This window comes from Pygoscelis adeliae, unplaced genomic scaffold (genome assembly GCF_000699105.1).
Source record: "Pygoscelis adeliae isolate BGI_AS28 unplaced genomic scaffold, ASM69910v1 Scaffold628, whole genome shotgun sequence".
In the NCBI taxonomy this organism is placed as follows: Eukaryota; Metazoa; Chordata; class Aves; order Sphenisciformes; family Spheniscidae; genus Pygoscelis; species Pygoscelis adeliae.
The window spans coordinates 186408-196511 of record NW_008825408.1 but is presented as its reverse complement, the minus strand read 5'-3'; the positions used below and the strand labels follow the sequence as shown (position 1 = coordinate 196511).

Genomic DNA, 10104 nt, shown 5'->3' with positions numbered 1-10104 from the left:
AAGCATTCCTCCTAATTTACCCATACATCCCAACAGAAGAGTCAATCAAACCAGCCTCCCTCAAACAAAAGCAAAGTCCAGGGCACATAGCCAGGAAAGTCATTTCAGCAAACACCACATTCATTTCTTGGACACTTCATATCAGACTGTTTTTCTTTGACCTTTTGACATTAGGGGTTCTGCACACTATGCTAGTATGATTTAGTCACATATTAGTTTCTCCAGCAACATTTCTTACTTGTACTCCTTACAAATTAATTGTGCCCTTCTGACTATCTAAAAACAAACAAAGTGCTTTATTCTTTACATACACTCTTTTTAAAAAAAGTGAGGACACATTTGGTGTTACCTAGGGTACCACTGCCGGAATACTTTCATATAGCTCTGTATGTGCTCCAGCTAAACAACACATTCAGGTTTCCTACGCAATTGGTTAATGTCCATGTTTTCTTGAAGATAGTTTTAAGATAACATAACAACAGTATACAGATAAATTAATTCTACTCAAAAACGGTAAACAGTAATTAACATTTCTGATGTCAACAGTTTTGTAGAGATCCTATAATCAGCCTAATGGATAAACAGCCTGCAAAGTGCAATATGCACGTCTTACAGGATTTGAAGTAGAGCATAAAAAATTTGTTTAAATTATGAGACTTGAATTTTATTAATGCTGTTGCCAAAAGTAGCTGAGACATTCATAAGAGACATCATTGAGCTTTCATCTACTGTACGTTAAAAGCAGTGTTTCAGAAATCTAATTTTGCAGACCATCAGATACAGTAAGTATTTTTATATATAACCTATGTCCTAGGTTATTTTTCCATCCATGTATATGTTTATGTTTACATATATGTCCATGTATATGTTTACATATAACCTATGTCCTAGGTTATTTTTCCATCCATGTTTTCAGAAGCATAAAAAAATGCAAGATGAGATAAGCAGAAATTAGTAAAAATATTTTTCATCCATCAACACAGCATTTAAAAGTAATATCAAAGAAATTAGGCATCAAGTACACAAACCTCTGGTGCATTTTAAAAGCTACCGACAGCACCTGTCTCCATCTATTCTCCTCCTCTTAAAATTTCATTAAAAAGTCATAAAAATAATATTCAACACATGGTGTTTAAAGATAATATAGCCTTAGTTATATGAAAAAAATTCAGCATTTTCTTACTTGCGTCGATATTACAGGGGTCTGACAACCTAGGTGACTTTGAACACATTTTGTGTTCCTGTTGCACACGGGGACACAAACAGGTTAAAGACTCAATGCTTGATTTCACTTTCTAGCATCAGAAGCTTCACAGAGATTTAAGTACTTCTAAAGAGAAAATATTGTTCAAATGTACCATCATTTGATAACTAACCAGAGAAGGAAATAAAGTACACCGAAAGAGGAAAAAAATATTGAGAAGAAATGAAGTCTAACTTACAACACTGGGAGGCAGCACTGGGCAATGGTTTCTTCTGGACTTCCTCCTGAAAGGCATACTAAAGGAGAAGAAAAAAAAGGGAACAGAGACAGATAAGAAAGCAAATGGTAACTTTATGGAACAGCTTTCAGAGTACAACATGCCACATAAGAGAAAACATCCCTGGTAGCATCGAAGTATTAAATATTCTCCTCAATATCCATATTCAACCACACTCCCATAAGTCTCCTCTTTTTTCATGCCAAAACCAGGTGTTAACAAGTGCACATCTGGTTAAGCTGAAGTCTGCTTTACCACAAGCACAGGCCCTATCCAAACTCTGAGACCTCAAATTAGACATCTAAAGATCTGATTCTCCACACCATGATGCCACTGTGACAGGAACTCAGAACCGACTATAAGCCCGTTTACGGTTAGACACTCAAGCACAGCTTCAACTGTTCAAAACTCGTGTGGGCTCACAGCAGCACTGCAATAGGAGACTGAAGCAGTTAGATAATTAGTGTGCCCGGCAGGGCAGTAAGTTAGATAATTAGTGTGCCCGGCAGGGCAGTAACACAATGTTTGCCCAGCCAACGCTTACAAACTCTTCTGTGATCCACTGTACATCTGAAGTGAAGAATTTTTCATCTCATTTAATATTAAATTAGAGGACAGAGATATTTCAATTAGCCAGCTTTGACTTTTTACAAAGCTGTTTGTTACAGGATCAAAGCATTCCCTAGGGGAAAGCCAGTGGTTTTATTTTGTATTCTCCTCTGTCTCATATTACACAGATATGAGAAAATTAGGACAATTGAACAAAATTAATGAGAACAGCCTTTGCTAGGAAAAAAAAGTCCGACGACAACGGAAGCGGCGATCTTAGCAACCTGGTGCTGCAATCTGTGCAAGACAGGGCCACCAGACAGCCCCTCTTTGGATTTGGTAAGGATTAACGACCAGTTCATTACATGGAAGGTGACAACCATCTGTGCTATTTAAAATGCACAAGTGATCCTGAAAGGTGGTTAGTCTTCTCATCAGCAAACTGCCAACTCACTGAGTTAATCAGGATTGTGAAAACAAGAACTGCTGGATCTCACAGCACTGACTGGTTGACAAAGTGGTGAAAGGAAGTCTGTTGATGAGCAATTTCAGCAGCACAGGACAGCAATGGGTTCTGAATTATTATACTCAGATCCAAAAATGGCAGTAGCTTGTTCTTTTTAAGACATCAGCCCAACGGCTATCAGCAGTCCCAAAAAGAAAACTGAGTATTAAGTGTTTGTAGGAATAGAGACTGGAAAACTTATGACACCATATAAACTCCAGATGAACCTGCTTCTTGAAAACTGCTGTGTAACTTTAGTCTGTTCATCCATTGTCTCAAACTGACATAGCTGAAATTAACACACAGAAAAGAAGATAAAGGCACAAAGTTGTCCTGTACTAAATACCACCATGCAGGCTAGGACTCTGCAGCCCCAAAGCCACGCAAGAAGGTGAGGTCTGTAAAGCTGAGTGGCACAGAGTGGATGAATGAGGATCAGTCATTCAATTTCTCCAAATAAACCTGCCTCCAGCTGGTTTCACAACACAGGGTTTGTTTGCAACATAGGGTTTGTTTGCTCAGAGCAAATAAGGTATTTCTTCAGGCAATGCATAATTAAGGTGCTGAATTCCTTTGCTACAACATAACTGACCTGGGTGCATTCAAAAGGCAACTGACATCCACAGAAGAAAAACCCATCAAGTGCTGTCAAACACGAAGATACTGCCTCTGGCTCTGGAAGTTCCTGAGCTACAAGTCGCTGCAAATTAGGGGAATATGCAAGGAAGATATCATCCCCACTCTGGGTCGCTGTCAGACATGGGACAAGATGAACCTTAGGTCAGGCCCTGCACAGGTGTTCCTACATTTTTTTTCATTTTCTCACTGGTGACAGGGAACATCCATAATAAATTTGAGATCATTAGGTCAAAAATACGAGACATGATTTTGTTACAGTATTTGATGAAAGCATGCACTTAGCATGCATATGGATGGCACTCCGGGGAAAGGGGAGTCTCACAAAGCTCAGGACATCTTTCAGCAAGTCCCAGTTCAGTGAATCACTAGAGGGCACCTATGCTTCATTGAAGTACCTGGCACAGAGAGCTGCTACAGTCCACAGGAGCAGGGAGGCACCACAGCAGTGTCACTGACAGGCCAAATCACAGATTGAGTTTTGTCATCAACTCCAAGAGGTTCTCAGACTTCTAGGAAGGCAGGGGAGGTTTCCCTCAAGCAGTTATGTTTTCATCCTCCCAAATACTGATCTGTCCTCAGTCAAAAAGAAAACCCACCTTATTTTTCTCCATCTGCACAGTAAACCAAATGACTCAAATAAGGAGCGGAAAAGAATAGGTGAATGATCCCAGAACAAAAACCTACTAAAGTCACTGGCAGAACATTTTGCAAGTTACCTTGCTATAGAAAGACACCTATTAAGAGTTTAAGCAAGCACCACATTCCTATTCAATTACGTTGACATTGACACGAGGGGTTTTTTTTTTTAAAAATGCTAAGCTTCTGGTACAGGCATTAATGTGTCAAATCGTATTTTGTTAGCTGTATGAACTGTAAAGAAAAGATTTAATCATGCAACTGTTCTAGTCTCGCAGAAAAAAAATTGTAACTTTTAGTTTATAGCTGTTTAGCCAAAGTACACACTAGAAAAAACAGGAAACCAAAGCCATAGCTAGCAGTTATTATAACACAAGATTCATAAACTGAGCCATTAACAACTGGATTAGGAAAAAAAGCTAACAGCTCCAACAGTCCTCAGTTCCAAGAAAGATTCAATATCTTGCTTTGTCTTCTTCCCAGAAGCAGGTAACTGCAAAAATGTCCTTTTTGACTTGATTTCACAAATGAAGAGAACCTACCACAGCTTGTCAAAAATGGTTTCACTCTCTTGTGAGGTAAAGCATGATACTACCTTTCCTTTGAGTGTATGCACATCAACAAAACAGTTCTCACTATTTGAGCACTTCCAGCATGCAGAAAAATGTTCCTCTCCTTAACACTAACAGTATACCTGAGAAAACAGTTCTGTAAACAGTTCATGGAAGACTTGTAAATGATGAACATTTAGTAGTTACCTTAATCACGGGGATCCACTACAAAGAACAAAAGCAAGTTATAAGGCATTCAGGGCTAAATTCATCTTTCAATTTAGATATTTACCTCATCATCTCCCAGTGAATTTATTTGTTCTAATTTTCTGGTCCAGTATCTGGCCTCTTCTTCAGGGATATCTACACCAAAAGAATAAGTCACACCATCTTATCAACGAGGCAAATTTGCATTTATCACCAGTAGCATTAAAACAAGGAAAGTATTCCAAGATCACACCACAAAAAATCCACACTTAATTTTGAAGTAATAGGACTGTCTTATGTTAGCACTCAGATGGAAAATAAACATTGTAAATAGTGACACGGTTCAAGGGCTTACATTGCTTTCTTGTTTAAAGCTGATTAATGAAATGCACACTGCACAAAGGTAGGAAAGAGTAAGACAGACTGGTTCAGATTTAATTCAAGTATTAGTTTTATGAAGGGCCATTTCACAATGTTATGAATACACTTGCTATATGGTTGATAACACATGGCAAGATCAAGAGCCTCTTCTGGAGGCTTTTATAACCTCAAAAGAACAAGGGTTCCTTTTGAATAGCACATCTTTCTTACGTACCTGGCGTAACACAAATTCAGTATCAAAAAAGAAATAGTCTCTTGTTTTCCTTTGCAGGCAATAAGCCAAATCTTTTGAGGTAATGAACAGTGTTATAGGCAGCCATATTTACATGAAAGCACACTCCTATTTTTACCACACACTGCAACTTCATTGTGAAATTAATCACAACAACCCTTTTACCTTCTAGAAGATTTACCAAGTTGATGACTGACAGCAAGTAGCAAGCATTATCACCTTTATTTTGGTAACTATTTTCTGTTTCACACTTTGAAGTAATATAGTGTCCTAATGGTTTGAAGGGAACAGACTTCTGCCACTCAAAATTTCATCTCTCAAAGTGCACCCTTGGAGGTGCAGACGAACTGCTGTGGAAAGCTTAACAGAAGGCAAGTTAGGTACAAACTGTGCTTACGGAATAGAGCAAGAGGTGCACAGCACCAAGGGAAATAACCCACTGAAAGAAAAAGCATGTCAGGCTCTCAATCCAGGAGAATTAGGTAAATTATTTAGGGATGGGGGGCATATAAAATAATTGGAAAGAGGGAAAAAAAGTTTTGAGGTTTTTTTTCAGCCACTCAACATCCCCCTGACTGTAGAGTGGGTGGTTGGTCTTGCCTCCAAGAAGGGGCAACGACATCTGAAATTTGGCTATTCATGGCCCAAAACTGCATCAATGCAGAAACTTCAGAGCTCACCCAGAAAGGAAGTGGCAGAGGCAGGGACTGCTCCAGCTAGACACCACCAACCCTGCAAGCCTCACCATCCCAAACACTGACAAATGAGGATGAGTATAATACCAGTTCAGCTAGTTTTCCCATCTCTTGTAACTCTTTACACTCTCAGGTTCCTCATTAGGAGCCAAGAAGTTTACATCTAACAAGTTTGTTTTCCTGCAATGAACTGTACCCCATGAACACAGCCACAATGATATGCTAAGCTATGCGTTGGCAAGAATGGGAGAAGTAGGCTGGGATGGTCTCCTGGTGAAAAGGTGGTTCTAAAAGTCACATCCACTCTCGCTCCTGAGAGAAACAAGAACAAGATTTACTGGCAGGTGAGCATTCCATTGGGACCCACATGCTTCCAGAAAGGACCAAGTATTGCTTTCTTCTTACACTTAAAGGGGATATCTGTCCTATGTGTGTCCCTTCTCAGCCACACAAACCATCATATGAAGCCAGTGACCCCAAAACATCTGGAGATGATAGTGGCTAGTGTACTAGAACATGAACCGCTTTCAACAAGGACAAGGAACATGCCAGATTTAGTGGAATTTGAAGTTTCAGAAGTAGGTGTTTCCTTGGACTACAAACGAATGTCTACACCTTTGTAACAGAAACACCACTGTATTTTTATGCAGCTAGTCTCACCCAGACAAGGGGGATAAAACAGGCCCCACTTGAGAAAGTTTTAGGCAACTGGAAACTTAGTACCTGGCTCTAGAAAACCTGCATTAAGTAGAAAAAAGACAACCTATTTCTCCTTGCTTGAAGGGAGACCAGCAAAGTAATTTATTTGAACCATAATACACAGAGCCAGTTGCTCTTTCTGATGTACAGTACATTGCTTTGTTGTTATATGCTATTAGAAAACAAGGTAAGAGAAATATGAGTGTCTTCCACAATTATAGGAGTTGTAGAAAAACATACATGCTTTTGATCATCAGGGCTACAGATCACAGCTGCACAGATTTATTAGATGAGCTCCGCCCAAATTAGGGATGGCATTCAAAGGAAATCTGGACAGAATTGATCTAGAAAGAGGACATCAATTAACTGAAGGGCTATCAGCATACAACCTGATGAGATTTAGGAGGACAAACTCCAACAAAGACCTGAAGCAATCCAAACATTAAACCAAAGCCTATGGAATTTTGTCTTTGAAAGCCATCGCTTCTCTAGAAGATGAAGAAAAACTCAGGAACAGAGGACTAAAGGTCAGAGTGAAAACAACTCTAGAGCCTGAAATCAAGACCAAAGAGATGCAGAAGAGATGAAGCAATGGACTACCATCAACACTGCAGGAACTGCAGTTGTGTCAGGGTAGGCTTCAATGCTTTCCCATAGACCATGGTTTAGCGGCATGCCCAGGCATCAAGGAGCACCATGTGTCTCTTGGATTTGTTGTTCCTATCTTGTACCCAAGATGCCCGTTTCATAAATGGAGCTATCAGATTTTTAGTGCTGGATTGCTGCTATGCTCTTGAAACAGCTTCTTATGCAAGTCAGAGATAAAAATCTGCTACTGTCTAGATACTGGCTGCTTCAAGGACATCGTCTTATCTTGCAGAAACTTGTCATCAATATTAATGGCAGTACAGCTACTGCACAGCAAACCTTAAACATGAAGCAATTAGCCTATGAATTTGAGTCAAGTTACCTGCTCAGAAGAATAAATGCCCAATGAGACAGAATTCTCAAGTTTTTGAGGAAGCTGTTTATAACTATTTTTTAGTTTCACCATTCATTCGTGTCTCGCTTCAGTCAACCATTTTGTTGAAGCTGGTTCCTTGGTATGCAAAGAATGGAAAGCCCTAGTGCAGAGATCACAGACTGACTGCTTGCAAGGCCACATCCACTGGCCAGCTCCTACATCACTGCTCAGCTTTGATTACAAGTCCAAGTAACTCTTCTACATTAACTTCTGCTTATAAGATAAGAAGCTGTTTGAACTAGTCCAAACAGAGGCCATCTGATGCCAGCTCAGGACCCTGCTGACATCATGCTTGGTAAACATGAGGAGCAAGGCTGTATGTCAGTGAAACAAAACTGATGAACAAGAACAGATCTGTTCACTAGGTTTTTGGGTTTCTTAACTTGATACCAACATGGAAAGGTTGCAAGCTTTACCGTCCTTGCTCCTACTGCTGTCTTCAGCTGGAAGCTGAACGCCCTGTCTTCTCTTGGCTTGTGGTGTCAGGGAGCAGTGAGGTCTGGTTGCTCCCTAAGGGAGGGGAGGCAAGGGAGATTCTGTGGCTGGCAGGGCAGGGGACTTGCCAGCCAGGGCCCTGTCCTACCGCACCTGAGCAAGGTGAGCAGGTCAGGCCCAGAGATCATGGCCGGGTTCAACCAGGAGCCCAGATCGGCAGGCAGGTCCATGGTGACAAGGCAGATCTGAGGTCGAGCCAGGAAGTCAGCCCACATCTGGGCCTGGATCTATGGGGTCCATAAGTAGGCACAGACATGGCTACAGCTGAGGTGGGGAATCAGTAACTCCCACAGCATCACTCAGGATTGAAGGCTCAGAGCTGAGCTGAAGTGGGACTCCTGGGCCCATGAGCAGGGGGTGTGGGTGGAGGTCCCAGGTGAGGCTGCTCAGAGCAATTAAGACTTATCAGTGCATCCAGGGCCCTGACACCTGGATACACTGCACCACCACAGAAATGGGGACACTGCAGTACAGAGACTTACCAGACCGAGGAATGAATTAGAGGAGAATTTGCTGCATCTATACAGACCGCTTCACTCACAGTTAGACCCCCTCAGGTACCTAAACATGACAGTATTCCCGCTTAGGGATCTCTAGCTTGGCAATAACCAGGAGTTTCAGCCCTAAAGCTTTTCATCACCTCAGGCTTGCTGGTCCTTGCTCTACTCCTTGCACATCACCTTGTGCCACCTGAGTTTTTCCCAGGCAGCAAGTCCTGGGCTGGAGCATACCCCAGATAGGCAGGAGTGAGAACAAGTGCTGGAAGTAAAAGCGATACCCTCTCTCTCCCCACTTTCCTACAAGCCTTCACGTGGCTTCCTCTCTTCCCAGCCCCAACTTCTTTCCTTTCCAGAGGTACAGGAATCTTTACAAGTTCTCACTGAAATAACTTTGCAGAGCTGAGCATTCCTCTTTCTGTACAGCTCCCAAGACAATAAAACAACAAAGCACATTTACCCCATCTGTTGGCTGGACTCAGATCAGCATGCTCCCAGCCCGGGAGTCATCAGAACACTAAAAGCATTTTCACTCCAATTGTCTACTAGAAACAGCCTGGCACAGACCTAAACTGCTATAGTTTGGGATCCAAAAGCATTTTTGAGTACTCCATCCTGTGAGGGACTTGCACATTGCCACTGCACTTCTAAAAAAGGGGACAGAGTAAAACTGCTTTTAAACAGCACAATTTTACACTTGAAAAGCAGCATCTTGGAAAGTCTGTGCCAGCACACATTCACTACATCAAGACAACAATAGCAAGACTGTCTTCTCCCCAACAGCAAATTTTCTAAACCAACCAAGAAGAAAAGCCGTCTCCCTTCCTTCATATGTCTGAGTTGTTCCTGAGAAGAAACAGATATAATCAATGGAGAAAGCTGCTCCAGCCTGTCTTCACTAACAACCACTTCCTCCCATCAAGAAGGCAGTTTATTGCCATTTTTAAAAGACTACCAAGCATAAAAATGCTTTGCACCCTAGGGGTTAATATCAACTCTCACTAACACTTCACATTTCAAATGCTCACGCTTTGCTGCACTTTTATAGAAGAGGATTTTCAGTCATTCTGTTTCTGCAAGACTGAACATTTAAGAACATAGGGCTGGCAGAGAACGTTAGAATCTGACAGTCTGGTCCCCAGCACCTCAGTCCATCACACACAGATGCTCACTGCAGAAGGGCCCAGATATCTGCTCTCTCCCCTGTACACCACAAGCGAATGTCACACTAACATCATCTCCTGGTTTCGGCTGGGATAGAGTTAATTTTCTTCCTAGTAGTTGGTACAGTGCTGTGTTTTGGATTTAGGATGAGAACAATGTTGATAACGCACCGATGTTTTAGTTGTCGCTAAGTCGTGCTTACACTAGCCAAGGACTTTTCAGCTTCCCATGCTCTACTGACTGAGAAGGCTGGAGGGGCACAAGGGGGGTCAGCTGACCCCAACTGGCCAAAGGGACATTCCATACCATGTGACGTCATGCTCAGTACATAAACTGGGGAAAGCTGGCC

At 41.6% G+C, this 10104-nt stretch overlaps 1 protein-coding gene across 1 annotated transcript in view; it reads right to left on the bottom strand.

Annotated features, from left to right (window-relative positions):
* The window catches only part of UNC13B (unc-13 homolog B (C. elegans)), a 238762-nt gene that overhangs the window by 170833 nt on the left and 57825 nt on the right, over nucleotides 1-10104 (bottom strand). Inside the window, exons 6-7 of the mRNA XM_009330423.1 lie at nucleotides 4654-4724; nucleotides 1443-1500 (exon numbers count right to left, since the gene is read on the bottom strand). Coding sequence (XP_009328698.1) covers nucleotides 1443-1500; nucleotides 4654-4724 — 129 coding nt within the window. The remainder of the gene's footprint in view (nucleotides 1-1442; nucleotides 1501-4653; nucleotides 4725-10104) is intronic.